At 40.6% G+C, this 23468-nt stretch overlaps 1 protein-coding gene and 1 pseudogene across 1 annotated transcript in view; one reads left to right on the top strand and one right to left on the bottom strand.

Moving 5' to 3' along the window:
* The window catches only part of LOC104845434 (zinc finger protein 234-like), a 44163-nt gene extending 28043 nt beyond the window's left edge, over window positions 1-16120 (bottom strand). Inside the window, exons 1-4 of the mRNA XM_010586436.3 lie at window positions 15902-16120; window positions 9794-9923; window positions 8414-8487; window positions 1861-1987 (exon numbers count right to left, since the gene is read on the bottom strand). Of these exons, the coding sequence (XP_010584738.1) occupies window positions 1861-1987; window positions 8414-8428 (142 nt within the window). The 5' untranslated portion in view covers window positions 8429-8487; window positions 9794-9923; window positions 15902-16120. The remainder of the gene's footprint in view (window positions 1-1860; window positions 1988-8413; window positions 8488-9793; window positions 9924-15901) is intronic.
* LOC135232777 (large ribosomal subunit protein eL13-like) lies at window positions 12390-13466 on the top strand (annotated as a pseudogene).
* Window positions 16121-23468: the final 7348 nt, after the last annotated feature.

Below are 23468 nucleotides of genomic sequence, written 5' to 3'. Positions count from 1 at the left end.
AGATGGAACAAAATAAGACAGGAGAGTAAAGAAAGGGTGGCATTTTAAATACGGTAGACAGACAAGGCTTCTCTTCTGATATCAAGACACAGCAGAGATCTGAATGAATTAAGGAGAAGAGCCAAGAAGATGTTATTTGAAGAAGTATTCCAGGTAGAGAGAGAGCAAGTAAAGAGGTCTGGGGCAGAGGAGTCCAGTAGGCAGAATCATGGTCCCACAAAGATTTCCAAATCCCAATTCCCAAAACTGAGAATAAGTTAGGTTACCTGGCAAAGGGACATAATCTGACAGATGAAATTTAAGTTCCTTATCAGCTAACCTTCAATTAGGAAGATTATCATAAAATATTTGGTGGGCTCAATGCATTCAAACTGATCCTTAAAAGTGACAGAGGAGCAAGGCAGGAGATTAAGAGGAAAATGGGACCACGGAAGAATGGTCAAAATGATGCAATCTTGGTGTCTTTGCTAAGGGACTGGGCCCATGTGCCAAGAAATCTGGCAGCTTCTAGAAGTTGGAAAAGGCACGGAAATAGATTTTCACTACATTCTCCTTATTTCTCCAGAAAATAAGGTAGCCTGGCTGACATCTTGATTTTTAGCACAACGAGCCCCATGTGGGACTTCTGACCTACAGAAATGTGAGCTAATTGGTTTGTCTTGTTTTAAACTACTAAGTTTGTAGTTAATTATTTTTAGCATCAGTTAAGAGACTAATACAACATCTGTGACAGATCTGAGAAACAAGGAGGGCAATGTGGCAAGTAGACACCGAGCAAGAGGAGAAAGGTAAGACAGTGAGTTCATAGAGGGAGTAGGGCCTAAAGACCAGACCAAGTAAAACTCTAAGAAGCACTCTAAGAAACATAAAAAGCCACCAAGTGTTCTGAGTAGACGAATTACTTAATTTTACTTATATTTCCAATAGGTCACTTTGACGACTACATGGCAAAGAGAATTTAGGCGGAGAAGATTTCAAGTGGGGCAATCAGTACAAAGGTTGTTATAATAATCCAGGAGAGAGGTTTAACAGTTTGGATCAGGGTGACGGAAAAAGGGAAGGCAGAAAGTAAAATAAATGGACAATAATCTACAAGGATTCCCAGTGCCTGTTTCTGACAGAAACTCCCTTCTCTTTGGATTGCTGTCTTCATCACTGAAAGCGTTTCCCCACCCTTTCTAAGTGACATATAGGAGCCCTGGTGCTGCAGTGGTTAAGGTCACCAGTTCAAACCCACCAACTGCTCCACGGGAGAAAGATGTGGCAGTCTGCTTTCTCAAAGACTGAAGCCTTGGAAAGCCCACAGGGCAGTTCTACTGTCCTACAGGGTCGCCATGAGTCGAAATCAATTCAATGGGAATGGGTTTGGTTTTGGTTAGAAGCACCATAAACCATGTTTAAAGGGTTGGAGGGCTGTGAACAGTAAAGTTAACCTTTTTAAAATGAACACAGTACTGGGGAAACTGACTGGAAATCTGTGTTCCTACTGTATACTCATAATCAGAACCACTGTTTTGACGTTTCTTCTAAAATGACGTACTTCAAGAAATTCCATAGATTTCAAGACCCAGACACATATGCATTAATATGTATTACTCACACATAGGTTGACCTACTTCTAAACCAATTGTCTACTTTCATTAAATCTCCTCCTACTGGCGCTCACATCACACATGCAGTCAGGAAGAATTTGTGCTGCAGTGTGCTCCTTTCCTAAGGAAACTTGGTATTTTCTACTGTGTTTTATTTCTTAAAGTTGTTGGTACGAGTCAGTTCCTCAAGCACAGGTGGCTAACCCAAGACCATTCAAAACCTTGAAAATCTGAGGAGATAAAGACTCTCCAGAGAGGCTGTCCTCACCCACTGACACCAGGTTCCTGAAGTTCTCAACCATCACATCTTGGTACAGCTTCTTCTGGGCAGGGTCTAGCAGCCCCAGCTCCTCCTCAGTGAAGACCACAGCCACGTCCTTGAATGACAACGATTTCTGCAACATCAAGCACAAGGGTAGTCAGTCTTAGGACTATTGTCCACCTGAAAAAGTTGGAAGTATGGGGGGAAGCTGTTCCAGATTTTGGGGAACGCGAGTCATTGTGTAGATTTCACACTCCTTCCCCTTCTATCCTGCCACTACCATATACAGATTTTCCTTAGCTTCAACCAGACTACAGCAACGAATGAAAGCCCTGGTATTTTTACTTGGTGTCCTCAGAGTAAATGCTAGAACTCTAAATGCTGCATGTTGGGACACACATGGTTTACTTTTTGATTCGTATTACCAACTGCCTCAGAAAAGATGGTCCATCTATTTTCTATATAATTTGTTAGCACCCATCATTACCTAACCACATACACTGACTCTGGTAGAATTCTTTTTAACATTTACAAAACTAGTAAGGTTTTGGCATCCTGTTTTGAACAAGTAGGGAGTACATCCTTTCAACTCTCAAGGCACACAACTCATTCATGAATTCCAACACTCAGTGGACCGATCTGTAGCTACCATGCCTGAGTGCATACTCCAGTGATCTGTACATTACTAACCAGGTGACCATGAACTTCCCATATTTATCTTAGTTTCCTTGTTGTATAATGGTTCAATGGTTTGTTCAGCAAGTTTCTTTCCAAAATAAACAAGGAAACAAACATACATGTATGCATATACACAGACACACATGCCACACCACTTCTAAGTGCGTAAGACAGAATAACTGCTTAATCAACAATAGCTATTACTATTAGTCATATTAACGGATCTTCCTTATAGGCATATGGCTATTATCCTGTTGCTGACAGCACTGTACTTCAAGGTAGATCTTGAAATGTTCTATCAGATGATGAACGTGATGCCATTCCTCTTTGTCATTCCCGACACAGTAGACGACATGATTCTCCGATTCAAATATGGCTAATACCAGTCCATTTCAGCTCACTAATGCCTAGGATATCAATGTTTGAGTTCCATTTCATTTTTGATTACTTCCAATTTTCCCAGATTTGTAATTCATACGTTACACGTTCTGATTATTAATGGACGTTTGCAGCTGTTTCTTCTCATTTTCAGTCAAGCCACATCAGCAAACGAAGGTCCCGAAAGCTGACTCCATTCACGTCATTAAGGTCAACTGTACTTTGAGGAAACAGCTGTGCCCTGGTCGTCTTTTGAGTGCCTTCCAACCTGGGGGGCTCATCTTCTGGCATTATATCATACAATGTTCCGCTGCTACTCATGAGGTTTTCGCCGGCCAGTTTTTTTTGAAAGTAGACCGCTGGGGCCTTCTTCCTAGTCTGTCTTATTCTGGAAGCTCCACCGAAACCTGTACACCAAAGGTGACCCTGATGCTTTTGAAATATCAGCAGCAAAGCTTCCAGCAGTATCACAGCAACACAGAAGCCACCACAGTACAATAAACAGACACTATTCAAATTTACACACCAACCAGTAAAGCCAAAGATGAAGAAACTGAAGATTTTTTACCAACTTCTACAGTCTGAAATTGATCAAACATACAAATAAGACACATTGATAATTACTGGCGATTGGTATACAAAAGTTGGAAACAAAAAGGATTGGTAGTTGGAAAAAATGGCCTTCGTGATAGAAAAAATAGTGGAGTACAAATCATAAAATTTCACAAGACCAACGTCTTCTTCATTGCAAATATCTTTTCTCAACAACAAAAATGACAACTATACATGTGGACCTCACTAAATGGAACATACAGGAATCAAATGGACTACATTTATGCAAGGAGACAATGGAAAAGCTCAATACAGCCAATACCATCAGTCACAACAAGGTCAGAGAAGGACTGTGAAACAGATTATCAGTTGCTCATATGCAAGTTCCAGCTGAAGCTAAAGAAAATTAAAACAAGCCCATGAGAGCCAAAGTATGCTTTGAGCATATCCCACCTGAATGTAGAGACCATTTCAAAAATAGATTTGATGCACTGAACACTAATGATGGAAGACGAGATGAGTTGTGGAACAAAATCAAGGACATCATACTTGAAGAAAGCAACAGGTCATTAAAAAGACAGAAAAAAAAAAAAAATGGATGTCAGAAGAGACTCTGAAATGATGAAGTAAGAGCTGAAGATTTCAAAGGGCGGCTCAAGAAGCAAAGTATTATAATGAAATATACAAAAACCTGGAGTTAGAAAACCATACGGGAAGAACACTCTTGGCATTTCTAAAGCTGAAAGAACTGAAGAAAAAACTCAAGCCCCGGGTTGCAACACTGCAGGATTCTACAGGGAAAAAAATGAAGTGGGAAGCATCAAAAGAAGATGGAAGGAATACACAGTCACTGTGGCAAAAAGAATTGGTTGATGTTCAATCATTTCAGGAGACAGTATACGATCAAGAACCGATGGTACTAAAGGAAGAACTCCAAGCTGCACTGAAGGCACTGGCGAAAAACAAGGTTCCATGCATCGATGGAACAGCAATTAAGATGTTTCACCAAACAGATGTAGCACTGGAGGTGTTCACTCGTCTATGTGAAGAAATTTGCAAGAGTTACTTGGCCAGCTGACTGGAAAAGATCCATGTGTGTGTCTACTCCTAAGAAAGGTGATCCAGCAAAATGAGGAAATTATCAAACAGTATCATTAACTACTGCATACAAGTAAAATTTTGCTGAAGAGGATTCAAAAGCGGTCGCAGCAGTACATCAACAGGGAACTGTCAGAAATTCAAGCCAGATTCAGAACAGGATGTGGAAAGAGGGATATCACTGCCGATGTCAGATGGATCATGGCTGAAAGCAGAGAATACCAGAAAGATGTTTACCCGTGTTTCGACTGTGTGAATTGTAACAAAAATGGATAACGCTGCGAAGAATGAGAATCCCAGAACACTTAATTGTGCTGATGAGGAACCTGTACATAGACAAGTGGCAGTCATTCGAACAGAACAAGAGGACACTGCGTGGTTTAAAGTCAGGAAAGGCGTGGATCAGGGATGTATCCTTTCAACGTACTTATTCATCTGTATGCTGAGGAAATAATCCCAGAAGTTAAACTACATGAAGAGCAGGGCATCAAGATGGGAGGAAGACTCATTAACAACCTGCAATATGCAGCTGATACAATCTTGCTTTCTGAAAGTGAGGGGCACTGGAAGCACTTAACGATGAAGATCAAAGATCACAGCCTTCAGTGTGGATTAAACCTCAACATAAGGAAAATAAAAATTGCAACCATACCGATAAGCAACATGATGATAAACAGAGAAAGCAGTGAAGTTGTCCAGGATTTCATTTTACTTGGGTCCACAGTCAACGTCCATGGAAGCAGCTGTCAAGAAATCAAATGATGCACTGCATTGGGCAAATCTGCTGTGAAAGATCTCTTTAAATTGTTAAAAGGCAAAGATGTCACTCTAAAGACAAAGGTGCCCCTCATCAAGCCATGGTGTTTTCAGTGGCTTCACATGCATGTGAAAACTGGACAATGAATAAGGAAGACTGAAGAGGAATTGAGGCCTTTGAATTGTAGTGCTGGCAAAGAATGTTGACTACATCACGGATGGCCAGAAGAATGAACAAATAAATTTGTCTTGGAAGAAGTACTGCCGGAATGCTTCTCAGAAGCAAGGATGGGAGTAGTTCGTCCCACGCACTTTGGACATGTTGTCAGGAGGGATCAGACCCTGGAGAAGGATATCATGCTTGGTATTAGTCGAGGGTCTGTGAAAAAAAGGAAGATTCTCAACAAGATGGACTGACACAGCGGCTGCAACAGTGAACTCAAGCGTAACAATTCTGAGGATGGTGCGTGACCAGGCAGTGTTTCCTTCAGTTGGACACAGGCTAACTATGAGTTGGAATCGACCTGATGGCACCTAATAACAACAATACTATTAGAATTAGTATAGTAATTGTCATCTATTTCAACCCATTTCATGGCTGCACAGTATCCCAGGCTTGAAATCCAGATGTTACCCATAGAATTTGGTTGGCCTTTGCTTCTGGTTCCTGGGAGGAAGCCTTTAAGCCCTTGGAATTTCTTCAGTTATTAGAGCATCTTTGTTATTCGTGATGATTCCATTGGTAGCACATTGGTAGTTTATAAGATGACTCAGGATGGGGGCTGGCCACATCAGAGAGACCACCATGTGATCAGATGTTTGGAGCTTTGACTCACATGATACCAGCCCAACTTCCAGGATGGGGGTGTGGCTTGCTTTTGAGTTCCATCATGTGGCCTTGATTCACGCGTATGTAATAAAATCTCAACAACACTACATACACCAAACACAGGTGATTTTTTCTGGTGGACAAAATTCTTTGTATTGTTACACACTGATGTGTCAGGGCTGTGAACTGTCCTTGTGGAGAAGGGAAACTTCCTGAAGCGGACAATTCCTGACCTCGCCCTACGCCTCTCCACCTTTGACTGGATTTGGAACTTTTTTCCTATAGTAGAACCATTATTGTAAGTAAAATATTTCTTGAGTTCTGTGAGGTATTTTAACAAATTATCAAACCTGACGGAGTAGTGAAAATCCCCGTATTTAGAGTTACTTGGTCTGAAGTGAGGGTGTTGCAGAGTTTGTAGTGGGTGTCTGAAATCACAGCAGTCTTGGGGAGGACTGCTGTAGTAACCTTTGAAGTTTGGGTTAACTCCAGGTACATGTCATTTGCACCATGGAATTGATGGTGTATATTTATCAGTTCTAAAAAACACAGAATATCATTTTATATAAGTCTTAATCCCCTGTAAATGCAGTGACAGAATGCAAGTGCCTGGTAAATCCTACACTGGGAAATTGTAAACTAAGGTAATATGTTGAGGAAACAAAATAAAGTATGAAGAAAAAATAAAACACAGAGAATGACTCTGGCATGGGAAAGCACAACCTAGGTCCCCCTTTGTGATAACAACCAACAATATTGGTGTGAAAGAGCAAGTAGGCCTTGTTGCATTGTACCATATTTATATAGTCTATCTACCAAATACCCAGCGTAACACAGGAAAAAGTACTTTTGACATGTGGTACATTGGCTGAAGAGAAGAATTTTTTCAGAATTGAGCTTAAGGGAAAAATATTTTATACAAGAACAATCTCATTATAGTCTTATTTAAAACAGTACGATTCCTGGACATCTAAGATACAACTGTTGGTCTCTATTTGTCTGAAGCAAAAGAGAAAGAAGCAAACCAAAGACTCAAAGAGGAAACTAATGTACAGAACTGACAGTATTCAAGAGTCACAGCCTCATCCACTCCAAGACCAGAAAAACTAGACAGTGCCCTGATTCTTCTATTCAGGGCCACAGTAGAGGGGCCCTGATAGAATAGGAGAAAAATGGGGAACACAATCTCAAATTCAAAAAAAAAAAAAAAGACTTACTGGACAGGTTGAGACTTGAAGACTTCCTGAGATATTCTTTAAACCTTGAACTGGAAATTAGCCCCAAAGATCACCTTTTAGCTGAATAAAAGAATGACTCACAAAATATAGAATATTATCCATGAGTACTATGTTCCTTAAAAAAAAATTGTCCATATGAGGCCAAATGATCAACGATTACTTTAAAACAAAGATGAGAATGTAACTGGGCAGGGAAAGTGATTTATGGAAAGGGAACAACCAAAACACAAATACTGAGAATATGCTCACATGGTGAAGAATGTAACCAATTTTACAGGTCAATTTGTGTAGAAATTATTGAATAGAAACATAAATTACTGTGTAAACCTTCACCAAAAATACAATAAAATATCATTATAAAACAACAAAATTACTAGGCCACTTAAATGTCTAATAGTAGGAAGCAGTTAAAAATATAAAAGTAACAATTCAGTTGGAAAATGATGTAACAACAAAAAACTGTTTCACAATAGTAAATGAAAAATGGACAATTTAAAATTAGATGCATATTATGAATATAATTTATAAAATCGAAAGTGGAAAAGGATATGAGGAAATAAAAACAGCTGATCAGTGAATAAAGGATTAGTAAAGTGTGAGAATTACTCATTCAGAAACCTGGTGGGGTAGTGGTTAAGTGCTACGGCTGCTAACCAAGAGGTCGGCAGTTCAAATCCGCCAGGCACTCCTTGGAAACCCTATGAGGCCGTTCTACTTTGTCCTATAGGGCTGCTATGAGTCAGAATCAACTCAACGGCAGTGGGTTTGGTTTTTTAATTCCTTCTTTTGTCCTACAGGGTGGCTATGATTTGGAATCGACTTGATAGCAATGGGTTTGGGTTTTTTTTTCCCCTATTCTATTACTGTTATATTTTCAAAAAATAAACAAATAATAAGACTAAAAACAAATCCAAAGTCAGCCAAAAAGATACAACGCAAGTACCCAGCAAGCAACAGGTTCGCAAATGGCTGTGGTTCTCCTTCAGTACTGAGAAGGAATTTTAAGAGCAAAAAGGTAAGCCCCACTCACCACGAATGTGCTCATTTTTCTTCCTATTTCTGGTGATGTAGAGTCCTGAGATACGCAGTCCTGGGAATGCCGAACTACGGAAGCAGAAAGAAGACATAAAAAGGTGGCCAGGGATGTCACTCATCTTCATAGAGGCTTAATGTGAATTAGCCAAGAGGCCCTTTGGGTGGCTGCAGCTTCACACAGCTTGATGTACAGAGCACGATGTGGTCTCCAGATGACCTTAGCCTCTTTCAGTCCGGGTTCAGTGAACACTCTGCACAGCTACACAGAGTGGCCCCATCACCAGTGTTGCCCTGCAGTACTCAAGGTAGCCACTACAATTCTGGTACAACAGCATTTCAGACAGTTAAATACACTGAATAAGAATCAGCTCTGGGGTCAATATACACACATGTGCATTGATATCCTGGTCTGACTTCTCAGTGTCACCTTGGACAAATTAGTAACAACTCATTGCTTCATATCTGTCATCTGTAAAACTGGAAGGAACAGAGTCACTACAGACAGGACTGTTGCAAGGTGGAACGCTATTAGAACTCTAGCAAGGTTCTTATCTCTTTGCAGCTATAGGAAATCACATGATATTCTGTAGAAGGCAATTACCCTTACAGATTTAATTTCTACCAAAGTAACATGGTCAGATATGTGGACTTCTGATGTGACTGCTGTCAAGTGAAGGTCCCATGTGAAAGTATGTTAAATGGGCTTTACTGTGTGCCCTAATATCGTTGCCTTAATCTTTAAATTGGCGTAGACAAATTATTTTCTAAAAGGTAAGAAAACAAGTGAATTTTTGTCTTTAAACAAAAAAGTCCTAAAAAGGACTTTTTATGGACATAAAAAAGTGCAACACAAATGATGGCAAATCTTTTAGTATCCCTGAATGTTTTCAATTAAGCTTCACTTCCTTGATAAAAATAATTGAAACATATAGGAACAAAATAAATCAACATAATAGGAATAAAATAATTCATTTGTAATTTTAATTAAAAAAATATAGTATTCTGGAAACAACAGTTTAATGAAGTCCCTCTGGAAACCAGTTTGGCGATTTCACAAATAGTTAAACACGAAAACACCACTCAACCTAGCAATTCCCTGCCTAGGTATCTACCCAGGAGAATGAAAGCACATTTCCTCTTAAAGACTTGTCCATATTAAGACTTGCATACGTATGCTCATAGAAGCATTAATCATAAAAGACTAAAACTGAAAAGTGGGTTCTGAGTCCAAAATGATATAAAGTTTATATCTGAATGAATAAACAAACACAGGAGAAGTTGATCGTAACAACAGAATGCCAATAATAAATGTACCTCCCCAAAATTTATTATCTACAAAAGATAAAATAGTAACTTTTCAAAAGAGAATTCTCACCTAAGCCATGTGAACAGAGATGAGATCACCAATACCGGGACAAACTCACATCGCTGGCCTCTTGACGTGCTGCGCTGGAAGGACACCTTGCCGCTTCTGTGGTATCACTGCCAATAATATGTCATCTGAACTGAGACATGAAAAAGAGCAGATAACCGCCAAATTAAGGCCTTTCCCAAAATCAACTGCCAACACTTTTCAAAAAAAAAACAAAAACCTATTGAGGAATCATTCTAGATGATTCGAGTGTACAGAAACATGAGGAATAAAGATAATGTGTAAATTCAACCTTGAACTGAGAGGAAAACCTTAACAGAAAACTTATTTTGGGACAAGACAACACATTTAAATATGGATTGTGGATTACATAACAGTACTTTATTCAGTGTTACCTACTATTATCTAACAGATAACAGTATTAACTATGATTATCTAGTGTAACATTTAAAAGAATCTAGTATGTTGTTCTTGTTATTAGGTGCCATCTAGTCAGTCTGGACTCACGGTGACCCTGTGTACAACAGAATGAAACACAGCCTGGTCCTGCATCATCCTCACAATAGTTATGCTTCAGCCCATTGTTGCAGCCACTGTGTCAATCCATCTTGTTGAGGATCTTGCTCTTTTTCGCTGACCCTCTACTTTACCAAGCTTCATGTCCTTCTCCAGGCACTGATCTCTCCTGATAACAGGACCAAAGTATGTGAGACATAGTTTCGCCATTCTTGCTTCTAAGGAGCATTCTGCTTGTACCTCTTCCAAGACAGATTTGTTCGTTCTTTTGGAAGTCCATGGTATAGTCAATATTATTCACCAAGACCACAATTCAAAGGCATCAATTCTTCTTCGGTCTTCCATATTCACTGTCCAGTTTTCGCATGCATATGAAGTAACTGAAAACACCAGGGATTGGGCCAGGTGCACTATAGTCTTCAGGTGACATCTTTACTTTTCAACACTTTAAAGAGATCTTTTTGCAGTGGATTTGCCCAATGCAATGTGTCTTTTGATTTCTTGATTGCTGCTTCCATGGGTGTTGATTGTGGGTCCGAGTGGAATGAAATCCTTGACAACCTCAATCTTTTCTCCAGTTATCAAGATGTTGCTTATTGGTCCAGTTGTTAGGATTTTTTTTTATGTTGAGGTATAATCTGTAATGAAGGCTGTGGCCTTAGATCTTCATCAGTAAGTGCTTCAAGACCTCTTCACTTGCAGCAAGCAAGGTTGTGCCATCTGCATAATGTAGGTTGTTAATCAGTCTTCCACCAATCCTGATGCTCCATTCTTCTTCATACAGTCCAGCTTCTTGGACTGTTTGCTCAGCATACAGATTGAATGGGTATGGTGAAAGGATACAACCGTGACGCACACCTTTCCTGACTTTAAAAACCATGTGGTATCCCCTTGTTCTGTTCGAACGACCACCTCTTGATCCATGTACATTCCTCATGAGCACAATTAAGTGTTCCGAAATTCCCATTCTTTGCAGTGTTATTCATAATTTGTTATGATCCACATAGTGGAATACTTTAGCATAGTCAATAAACCAGGTAAACATCTTCCTGGTATTTTCTGCTTTTAGCCAGGATCCATCTGACATCAGCAATGATACCTCTGGTTCCAGGTCCTCTTCTAAATTCAGCTCGAATTACTGGCAGTTCCTTGTCGGTATACTGCTGCAGGCGCTTTTGAATGATCTTCAGCAAAATTCTATTGGCATGTGATATTAATGATATCGTTCGATAATTTCCACATTTGGTTGGATCACCTTTCTTAGGAATAGGCATAAATATGGATCTCTTCCAGTCAGTTGGCCAAGTTGCTGTCTTCCAAGTTTTTTGGCATAGGGGAGTGAGCACTTCCAGCACTGCATATGTTTGTTGAAAGATCTCAATTGATATTCAGTCAATTCCAGGAGCCTTGTTTTTCACCAATGTCTTAAGTGCAGCTTGGACTCCTTCCTTCAATACCACTGGTTCCTAATCATATGCTACCTTTTGAAATGGCTGATCATAGACCAGTTCTTTTTGGTGTAATGACTCTGTATATTCCTTTCATCTTCTTTTGATGTTTCCTGCATCATTTAATAGTCTCCCCATAAAATCCTTCAGTATTACAACTTGAGGATTGAACTGCTTCCTCAGTTCTTTTAGCTTGAGAGATGCCGAGAGCGTTCTTCCCTTTTGGTTGTCTATCTCCAGCTCTTTGCACATGTCATTATAATACCTTACTTTGTCATCTCGAGCTGCCCTTAGAAATCTTCTGTTCAGCTCTTTTACTTCATCATCATTTTTTCGTTTGGCTTTAGCTACTAGATATTCAACGGCAAGTTTCAGAGTCTCTTACGACAACCATTTTGGTCTTTTCTTTCTTCCCTGTCTTTTTAATGATCTCCTGCTTTCTTCATGTATGATCTCCTTGATGTCATTCTACAACTCATCTGGTCTTTGGTCATTCTAGAGTAATAGGTATTTAAAAATATTTCTTTCTATGCTTATTTATTTTTTGAAGTCTCCACAAAACAGTATGGTTTTATAGGAATATGAAACAGTTCTTCCACTAGGCCATTTCACTTGGAGGAGGGCCTTAGACGGCCATGGCACCCAGCCAGAATGGCATGGTTCTGACTCACCGCTTCCAGAAGGATGGGCAGCGGTGCATGGCCACAGGTTCAACCAGCCAGTGCAGAAGATCCACAGACAGAAGGCCCAACAAGGAAAAGCCCACAGCACCCTGCATCCTGATGTATCCACCCATAGTGCAGTACCACATGGTGAAGTATTAAACCAAAGTCTGAGCTGCCAGGAGGTTCAGCTTGAACGAGCTGAGGGTGGCTGGCACCCACAAGCAGGTGGTCCAGACCATGAGTATCTCTATGGATCCACATAAGCGGAACAAGTCCACAGATTCCCTATGGTCCAACGTGCAGCAGAGGAAGGAGTATCACTCCTAGCTCATTCTCTTCCCCCAGAAGCCATCAATCACGACAAGGGAGACAGCTCTACTCCGGAACTCAAACTGGCCACTCAGCTGACGGGACCAGAGATGTCCATACAGAACATCCGCTAGGAGGAGAAATTCCGGGTCATCACCAGGAAGATAAGGACTTAATGGCCTTTGCCAGTCTTTTCTCGGCCCATGCCAGTGCTCAGCTCTCAGCATCCACGGAAAGAGGGGCAAGGAATCCGCAGAGTAGAAAAAGTAAACCTCTGCTAATGACCTTTAATAAAATAGTAATGAAGTCTCTCGAGAGAAAAAAAAAAAAGTATATAAACACACACACACACACAAAACATTCTTTGGAATCAAATGAAATAGTTGAGAATGGTTTTTAAAAGCTCAGGGACGTCATCAAGGCCATTAGCTGTGCTTTGAAGGTACAATCAATTTGATTCCAGCAAGTTCTCTGTGGCTCATGGAAAATATATTGAGGGGATGATGACCTTGTGCTCAGGTCTCATACTGTTGAGTTTCCAGCTCCTTCTCCACCTCCTACTAGTTGGGTGACTATGGGCAAATAAACCAAAAACCTGTTGTCATCCAGTTGACTCCAACTCATAGCGAACCTGTAGGACAGAAAAGAACTGTCCTATATGGTTTCGAAGGAGTGACTGGTGGATTTGAACTATGAACTTTTGGTTAGCAGCCTAGCTCTTAATCACTGCACCACCAGTGCTCGAAGGGTAAATAAATCATCTTTAAAATAGAGAAAAAACAGTACCACACCACAGAGCCCTGGCAGGGAATCATGCAGTGCTAAAAATAATCAAAATCCAAGGAAATTGAAACATAAGGTTCACCCTGAGCAGTTATTATATATGCATATAGAGACATCATTTTGATTCCACCAAGAGTAAATGGCTCGAAAAGTCAGTTACAATGAGGCTTATTAAGAGAAAAGAAGAGAGAGGAACAGAACATCAACTATTGGTCAATCTCAACTGATTGAACCCTGGCCTTTCCTTTCACTGAGATCAAATGATATCAGGGCAGGAGGTGGTCTCAGGCCTCCCACCCAGCTTCAGCTATGCCCTTTGAAATTCAAACTTAGTAAGCTTGGTTTGGGAACTGAAAAGAAAAGATCAGCAACTCTGGATAAAAGGCACTGGCAGAATGAAATTTGGTTGGGGATTTCTTTACAGTGAGTACTTGATTTCATGGCTAAGAAAACCTTAAAATGAAAGCAAGGTGGCTGTTAATAATTTTTCTCTTTGACAGTACTAATTTCTACAAAACCCTTAGCATAGAACTTAGCAATAAATCAAAATCCATGCCAGAATACATGTTATACACTCTACAACACACATGAATATTTTTGTGGAAGAAGAACGCCAAGACCTCCTCACAGGGGCTCTCCTACCAGTAGCCAAGGAGTCATTGCCTCCACCTCCATGCAGTCCTTTTGGAGAGGTAGGGGCTGGTGAAAGAAAGGAGACTGTGAAGTACAATGATTGCACCACTGTCCTCTATACATCACAGTTCATTCTCCTCACTCTGACAAGCTGGAGCCCTGGTGGCACAGTGGTTAAGAGCTCAGCTGATAACCAAAAGGTGAGCAGCAGTTCAAGTCTACCAGTTGCTCCTTGAAAACCCTACAGGGCTGTTGTATTCTGTCCTATAGAGTGGCTATGAGTTGGAATCGACTTATTGGCAATGGGTTTCATTTCCTGACCAGCTGGAAGCAATCTCTTCCTTCCCAAGAAAAGCGGTCATAATGGATCCATGAAGATCCATCTTCCTGTCCTACTCAGAAGAAAGGAAGGACAGAGTCACTGCAGTAGGTGCTCTGACTGTATCTCTGATTCAAAGAGTTAAAAAAAATAAAGAACAAAGAAATGAAAACATACAGAGTTCATTCCAGCAGTTAGTCTCTATGCACAGAGGAAGGCCCCTCTATTGAGGAAAAACAGGAGTGCTCAACGAGGTTTCTTTTTTTCTAATTGTGGTTAAAATACACACATAAACACATTCCACAATACATCAACCTCCACATTTACAATTCATTGTCACTGATTACAGGTTTTACAATGAGGTTCTCTGGCTAATCTTAATCCCTTTGTTTGAACAATGCCTCCTTTCTGAGAACAGCTGCCAGCAGGATACTAAGTGGCCATTCATTTGCACAATTCCTCAGGTATAGTCTAGACCTTTTAAAATAATAAAACCCCTCAACTGCTCATGAAATTCCAAAGGCTTAGAACTGGCCGCTCAGGAAACAAGAGCAATGGCTAATTTACTTTTCGGTTAACTTAAATTCTTTGCACAAACATTAAGCAAGGGTTTGGTTAACCTATGTTTTATCACAGAGGCGTTTGTGAAGAAGACTTTAAGTACTGTGCCCATCTGGGCTTCAATTTCCTATTTATTAAAAAGGACCCTATAGGAGTGCTTCTCAGAAAATTAAATACTAGTACTAACAAAGAGAAGGACGCCATGCGTGGAAATCAACAAGTCCTCGCAACGGGATTTTTATGGGTAACAAAGAGATAACCACCATTCGTCACGTGTCTTAAGACTTATTTTACTACCTCTTTTAATCTTCAAAACAATTCTATTATGAGAGCAGACAGATCACCAAGTCTTTTCTCCCAAGGAGTGGCCGGTGGATTTGAACTGCCTACCTTTCGGTTAGCAGCCGAGCATTTAACACGGCGCCACCAGGGCCCCTTCACAAACCAAACACTTTGCCCTCCACTGGATTCTGACTCATAGCGACCCTACACGACAGAGTAGAACTGCCCCACAGTTTCCAAGAAGCGCCTGGTGGATTCCAACTGCCGACCTTTCGGTTAGCAGCCACAGCACTTCACCACCCCGCCACCAGTGCTTCTGGGCCCCTTCCCGAAACTACTAATATTCCCTTTTTACAGAAGCGCACCAGAGACATAAAGGCGAAGTAACTCGCCAGTGCTGCACCCAGAGGAATTGGCAGCGTATGTGCAAGGTGGAGTAAAGCGAATTGGGAGGATGAGAGCCCCAGGGACCCTCAAATAAAACGAGGCACGACCCGAGTCCGTCCCCAGCACAGGGACGCGTGAATCGCCCCAAAAGGAAAAGTCTCCAGGAGGGGAAATCACCGCTGCCCTGGACTTGCAAACCTCAACTTACGCCTCAACTTCTTTCCACCAAATCAACGTCCTGGTTGTTGCAGGTGACAAACGCAAGGCCAGGAAGCTTGGAACTGTCTCCAGACGAAGGGCGGAATACCCACCACGAGGAAAAAGATGGCAGAAATCTCCCGTACCTGGAGCGGAAGTGCCCGTAAATGCTCACAGATTCTGGACTACATTTCCCAGAATTCCACACACCCGCCTGCCTGGGCTGAAGTGCCGGGACTCAATGGGAATGTCCGTTTCCGGGGATTCGTAAATGTTCGAAAAGAGGAGGGTAACGCCCAATATAAGGAGCCCTGGGTGTGCAGTGCTTAAGCTCTGATCTGCTTCTCCAAAGATTAGCGGTTCAAACCCACGCAGCCGTTTTGCTATGCGGAGAAAGACCTGCGATCCGCTCCCATAAAAGTCACAGCCTAGGAAACCCTATGGAGCAGTTCTGCTTTATCACATGGGGTCGCTCAAACCCTATGCCATCGAGGCGATATCGACTCGTAGTGACCCTATAGAACAGAGTAGAACTGCCCCATAAGATTTCCGAGGAGCTGCTGGTGGGTCGAACTGCTGATCTTTTGGTTAGCAGCCGAACTCTTAACCACTTCGCCACCAGGGCTTCCAACTGGGCATAACCTCACAAAAAACCAACTTCAGACGAGATTTCTGACTCCTTGGTGTCGCTAACCCGGTGAACCCAGTGCCGTCGAGTCAATTCCGACTCATAGCGACCCTACAGACAGAGTAGAACTGCTAGGAGTGGAAAATTGGACGGCACACAACAACAATACTTGATTAGTATTGGTATAATCTGACAGTATGAGGCTACAGTTTAAAGAATGGAAGAGTTAGAATGGTTTGCAGGAGCATTGAGGAGCAACAAAGGTATCAACTCCCTTTGGTACCACCAGTTTGGCAGGGAAAACAACCACTATTTGTTATCACCAAAGGGGAAACACTGACCTCATAGAAAAGCCATCTTCCCCACTTTGCAGGAGGAAACACCAAATTTCAGAGAAATTAATATATTATCCAACATCTCCAAGCAAGTGTAAATGCTGAATAGGTTGGCATTACGGTCATTCTTGAACCCCAAAGCCTATGATTTGATGCGAGAATGATGAGTATAATTCTGCAAGTGAGAGAAGATGACTTAGTGCTAACATATTTTTACCTTCATAAATTTTGACTAAAATATCTGCAGTGTATTTAGTAATTATAATAGATGTATTTACATATAAGTTGAAATGAATTAAAAATACTATAAAGCAGGATAAAAAAATTCACTTTAAATACTATTTGAAGTTAATCAGATGCTTTTTTCTTCAAAAATACACATTTCCCTATCTAATATTTCTTTCTTAAAAAGGAAATCATATAAAGATCTCATGTTGTGTTCTATCCTCCTAAGCTCAATACAATCTAGAAAATTTCCAATGTCAATCACTAAAAAATCTAATTTCTCCCAATCAGTGGCTGCACAACGCTGTGTTGAACAGATTGAAAAAGAAAAAAAAGAGTAGCCTCTGACATTCAAAAGCTGGCTTGGAGGTCACATGTAGGTCATATTATTATCTAATTGCACATGAACAACCTCACAGAAAACCAACTTCAGACAAGGATTCTATAAGACCATGCTAAAGTGAGACAAAAGAAGGCCACTTCATAATATTTAAGCACAGACTAAAATAAGGTCACTGCACCTTCACAAGAGAGCCCTGGTGGCACAGTGGTTAAAGAGCTAGGTCATCATTTCCAACCCACCAGCTTTTGCATGGAAATCCTGGTGGTTTAGTGGTTAAGAGTTCCACTGCTAATCAAAAGGTCAGCAGTTCAAACCCATCAGGTGCTCCTTGGAAACCCTATGGGGCAGTTTTACTCTGTTCTATAGGGTCACTATGAGTCGGAATCAACACAGTTGCAATGTGTTTGGTTTTGGGTTTAGCCCTTGCACAGTGAAAAATGTGGCAATAGGCTCCAGTGAAGATTTACAGCTTTGAAAATCCTCAGGAGAGCTCTACTCTGTCCTATAGCGTTGCTCAAAATAGGAATCGACTCAATGGCAATGGGATTTTGGTTTTTAGATGCCTTCGCAAAATACCAAATATCCTCTTCTCTTGGCTAAATGAATGACTGCTTGTGTACAATTACAGCTTTATCTTTGCTCTAGTCTGTCCTCACTATAGATAACATTTAGAGAGGTACACTATCTTAGAATTGCTCCCACTTTTTGACAACATCCGGTGGAGACAGAAACCCAGCTTCCTTAGCCCGGCTCCCAAATCACTGGAAAAAAATCACAAAAGCTCAATTTCTGTAATAGCTCTAGCAGTGCTGTAATGTGTAATGAGCCCAACTTTTTCGAATACTCTTATTCTTGGGTGAATGAAAAAATACTTGGCATGTGTGATGGATAAGATCCTGTGTTAGCTTGGCTCGGCCATGATTCTCAGTGTTTAAATGTGATCATTCTCATGATGGAAACTACTATGAACAGCCAATCAGTTTAAAGGGAGTTTCCTTAGAGGTGTGGCCTGCATCCGAATATAAGCAGCCATTGGGGCTTTTTGCTCTCTTTGGATCCTGCCGGCTGCCTCTTGTTTGTCTGATCTCTGGTTCTTAGGATTTGAGCCATCAGTTTACCTGCCGATCTTGGGATCATCAGCCCCTGCAGCTACCTGAATCAGGAGAAGCCTTTCAGTCTTGGCTGCCAATCATGGAATTCATTGACATTCACTGTCTGTGAGTAAGAGCCCTGCTTTCCGACCTGCCGATTTGGGGTTTGCCAGCCCCTGCGGCTATATGAATTGAGAGAAGCCTCTATCCAATCCACGGACTTGGGATGTTCCAGCCTCTACAATCACGTGAGCTGTTTCTTTGACATAAATCTCTCTATATATTTGTACGCTTTACTGGCTTTGCATCTCTAGGGAACCCAGCCTAAGACAGCATGCTACCTGATGAGTAGTAGGTTTACTATTCTCAGTGAAACTGTAACCAGCATCGATCTATGTTTATCTGGGACAGACACTGTAGGCTGGTCAACCAACTGCTTATCACAAAGCCCTTCTTTCTTACTTGCCTCCACTACACAGAAGAGCTAAATTGCACCTTCCCACCTTCTTTGCACCCAGGGACATCTATGAATAGAACTAGCCACTGAGATAACAGAACATCTACTGGGAGATTTAAAGAAACTTTTATTTTCCTCATTAAAAAAAGATATTCCTAAAGAGTAAAGCTGAATATTTTGTGTGATATCCCTCAGTTTAACTTGTCCGATACTTCCTCATGATTAGATTTTACATTATGTATTTTTGGCAGGAATTTAATGGGAATGATATTGTCTTTCTTAAGACATCATTATCAGAATGTATTAGCTGTCAGTGTTTACAATTACTGGTGCTGCTGTTACATTTGAACAGTTGATTAAGCCTCCAGGATTCTCAACTGTAAAGTCCCTTTCAATGAATTCTGTGGGGAGATACTTTCAGGGTATATTTATATTACATTCTTCATCAAATTTTCATCTATGTGCCTTAACATTTATTGATTTTTCTGGCCTAAATTATTACTATTATGGATGTAAAACTGGTGATTTTCCAACTTATTCTATGTGTATTAGGTGGCATTCTATTATAACCGAGGGCTTTCCACATCTCTTGTTTGTTTATGCCACTATGAATTTATGACTCTTATTTAAAGGATTCACATTTACTACCAATATTATTCATATAACACTCAAATTGTTTCAGATGTGATTAGGCAAATCCTGTTCAAGCAACTTCCTCTGTCATTTTGCCTTGCGTTCATCATGCTTTGAGCTCTTTGAATACTTACACTCTAATACTATATGGCCCAGGCTCATCGTGTCTTGCCCTACCTCAGCCTGAGATCAGCCAATCCTTCTAAGAGCCTTGGTTTCAATGAAGGAAAATGTAGTTAGCACCAAAAACAGTGTGCTAGCTGTGATCGTGGCTACTGGGTTGTCATTGGTTTAGACCCTTTTAGCTGTCAAAGCTACCAAATACATGTAGCTCTGATGTATACATATACACACACAACAACATGGACACATATCTGAATTTCTATAGCTTTCATTCTGATTTACCCAAATTCAATCCAGCATACTCCTTTCTGTATTTGTAACTCCATTACCCAATATATATATATTCATTTGTTAAATCATAAAATACAAACCAGTTTCAGAATTACTAACTCATTCCATTCTGAAATACCACCCAACTAGAGTTCAGTATGTGCCTTTTTGTTTTTACAATGAGGACGTATAGTCTAAATACTGAGTTAAAAGGACCTTAAATTTGTTCCGCTTCCCCCTTTGTTGTTGTTGTTAGGTGCCATTGAGTCGATCCCAGCTCACAGCGACCCTGTGTACAACAGAACGAAACGCTGCCCAGTCCTGCACCATCCTCACAATCATTGCTATGTTTGAGCCCATCACTGCAGCCACCATGTCATTCCATCTCATTGAGGGTCTTCCTCTCTTTCGCTGACCCTCTACTTTACCAAACATGTTGTCCTTCTCCAGAGACTGGTCCCTACTGATAATATCTCCGAAGTATGTGAGACCAAGTCTCGTCATCCTTGCTTCTAAGGAGCATTCTGGCTGTACCTCTTGCAAGACAGATTTGTTCATTCTTTTGGCAGTCCATGGTGTATTCGATATTCTTCAGCAATGCCAAATTCCCCCTTTAGGATGGTTATTTTATTCATTTGAAATACGTATGTGTTAATTTGCTACTGTGACTTTAGTTTTACTGCTTTATCCTCATTCTTGATTTTAGAGAAGTGCCCCACTCTGTCCATCCCCTACACTCCTTTCTCAGTCCTGCTGCGCCTCTTCCCTGCTTAGCCAAACCGCTGTATACAACCAATTTCATTATCTTCTGCTTTATTAGGAAACCCCGGTGGCGTAGTGGTTAAGTGCTACAGCTGCTAAGCAAAAGGTCAGCAGTTCGAATCCGCCAGGCGCTCCTCGGAAACTCCATGGGGCAGTTCTACTCTGTCCTACAGGGTCACTATGAGTCGGAATCGACTCGACGGCAGTGGGTTTGGTGGACTTGGTCTGATTTATTATCCCCATAGCTCTTTCTTCAGAAAATAATCTGGTATATGTGCATTTTCTTTTTTTTTTGTTCTTATACAACAGGTAGGTAGCATGCTTTTGACAGTGATTATTTTCACTTAATATAGCCTGAAAAATCACTCCATATAAGTACATTCTCTCTATAACTGCATAAAACTCCATTGTATGGTTTATGTAACAATGCAACTATCTATGGGTGTCTTAGTCATCTAGTGCCGCCATAACAGAACTACCACAAGTGGATGGCTTTAAAAAAGAGAAATTTATTTCTTCACAGTAAAGTAGGCTGAAAGTCCAAATTCAAGGTGTCACTTCCAGGGAAAGGCTTTCTCTGTCTGTCAGCTCTGGAAGAAGGTCCTTGTCCTCAGTCTTCTCAGGCGCAGGGACCCCGGGTCCAAAGAACAGGCTGTGATTCTGGTGCTGCTTTCTTGGTGGTATGAGGTCTCCAACTCTCTGCATCTTCCCTTTCTTTTTATCTCTTGAGAGATAAAAGTGGTGCAGACCACACCCCAGGGAAACTCCCTTTATACTGGATCAGGAAGGTGACCTGAGTAAGGGTGGTGTTACAATCCCACCCTAACCCTCTTAACATAAAATTACAATCACAAAATGGAGGACAGCCACACAATACTGGAAATCATGGCCTAATCAATTTGACACATATTTTTGGGGGGACAGAGTTCAATCTATGACAATGGGCTTGAAGTTGCTTCCAAGATTTTCCCATTACAAATGATGCTGCAATAAATAAGTTGTGTGCTTACATTTTCTCCCTGTTGAAGATACATCTTAAAAGTAAATTCATAAAACTAGGTTTGCAGAGTTAAATGTTATAAATGTAAGTACTTTCATTACACATTTTCAAATTCCTCTCTGTATTGGTTGTATCAATCAATTTGCATTCCACTTGGCAATGTATGAGAGTAATTTTTTGCTCACATTTTCCAACCACAATGTGATATTAAGCTTTTTAAGTGTTCTTAATCCAATGGTAAGAAATGATACCTCATTGTATTTTTAATTTGTATTTTCGAGTGACTTGGAACCTATTTTCAAGGGTCATGATTATATTTTGTGTTTCTGCATATTTGTTGCTCACTTTTCTATTGGTGTTTGTTGTCCCCCCTTCAATATCTAAGTTTTTACTTTAATATATATTAGTAATATTAGCCTGTCTTAGGCTGGGTTCCCTAGAGAAACAAAACCAGTGACATGTAGAGAGAGAGAGATTTTTCTCACAAAAATGGCTCACGCATTTACGGAGGCTGGCAAGTCCCAAAGTATGTAGGTTAGGCATTGAATGGAAGTTTCTCTGGAATCCAGTAGTTGTAGGGGCTGACAAACCCAGAATCAGCAGGTCACACAGCAGGCTGCTGGCTCCCAGGGCTGCAGAAGCCAATGAATCTCAAAGTCAGGAGAGCAGACAACAGGCTGCTGCCTCACAGAGCCACAGAGCTGGCAAATCCCAACATCAGCAGGCCAGACAAAAAGGCTGCTGGTTCACAGGATTGCAGAGCTGGCAAATCCCAAAGTGGCCGGGTCAGACGACAAGCTGCTGGCGCAAGTTCCAAACACCAGAGGTCAGATGATGACAAGGTCCAGAGCAAGAAAACAAGCTTTTCCAGAATGTCCATATATATATTGGGTGCAGGCCACACTCCCAATGAAACTTCCCTTACAACTGATTGGCTGATCACGTCAGATCATATCATAGAGGTCATTACATTATATCACAAAATGGAGGATAATTATATCCAGTCACAAAATGGGAGATAATTACATAATACTGAGAATTACGGCCTAGCTAAGTTGACACATAACAGTAACTATCACATAGCCCTTTATCTGTTATGTGAATCTACTCCATGGCAACTGTTTTAGTTTTTTATCTTTTAAGTAAATTACAAATTTCTTCCAGTTTGTCTTTTATCATTTGATTTTGTTTTTTTCTGGGAGAGGGTTGATCTGGCGAAAAAATTTAATGCAGTCTTTTTCTTCTATTTTTTTTTTTTTTATTAGGGTGAAACTCACATATAAAATTAACCACAATTCAGTGGCATTTAGTACATTCACAATGTTGTGAAAAACCACCTCTTAAATTCCAAAATATCCCCCCCAAAAGAAAACCCTGCATCCATTAAGCAGTCACTTCCCATTTCCCTCTTCCTGTTTCCCATGGTAGCTACCACACTTATGGATTTACCGATTATGGATAGTGCATATAAATGGAATCATATATGACCTTGTTTCTAGAATCTTTAACTTAGCATAATGTTTTTAATGTTTATCCACATTTTAGCATGTATTAGTATTTCATTTCTCTTCATGGTTAAATATTGAATTGTATGTATATACTGTATTTTGTTTAAACATTGACCCAGTGAAGGATATTTGTGTTGTTTCCACATTTACCTATTGTTAATAGTGCTGCTATCAACATTCGTGTACAAGTATTTATCTGTTT

This window comes from Loxodonta africana, chromosome 11, assembly GCF_030014295.1.
Source record: "Loxodonta africana isolate mLoxAfr1 chromosome 11, mLoxAfr1.hap2, whole genome shotgun sequence".
Lineage (NCBI taxonomy): Eukaryota > Metazoa > Chordata > Mammalia > Proboscidea > Elephantidae > Loxodonta > Loxodonta africana.
The sequence above is the reverse complement of the archived record's forward strand: the minus strand, read 5'-3'. Positions and strand labels throughout refer to the sequence as shown.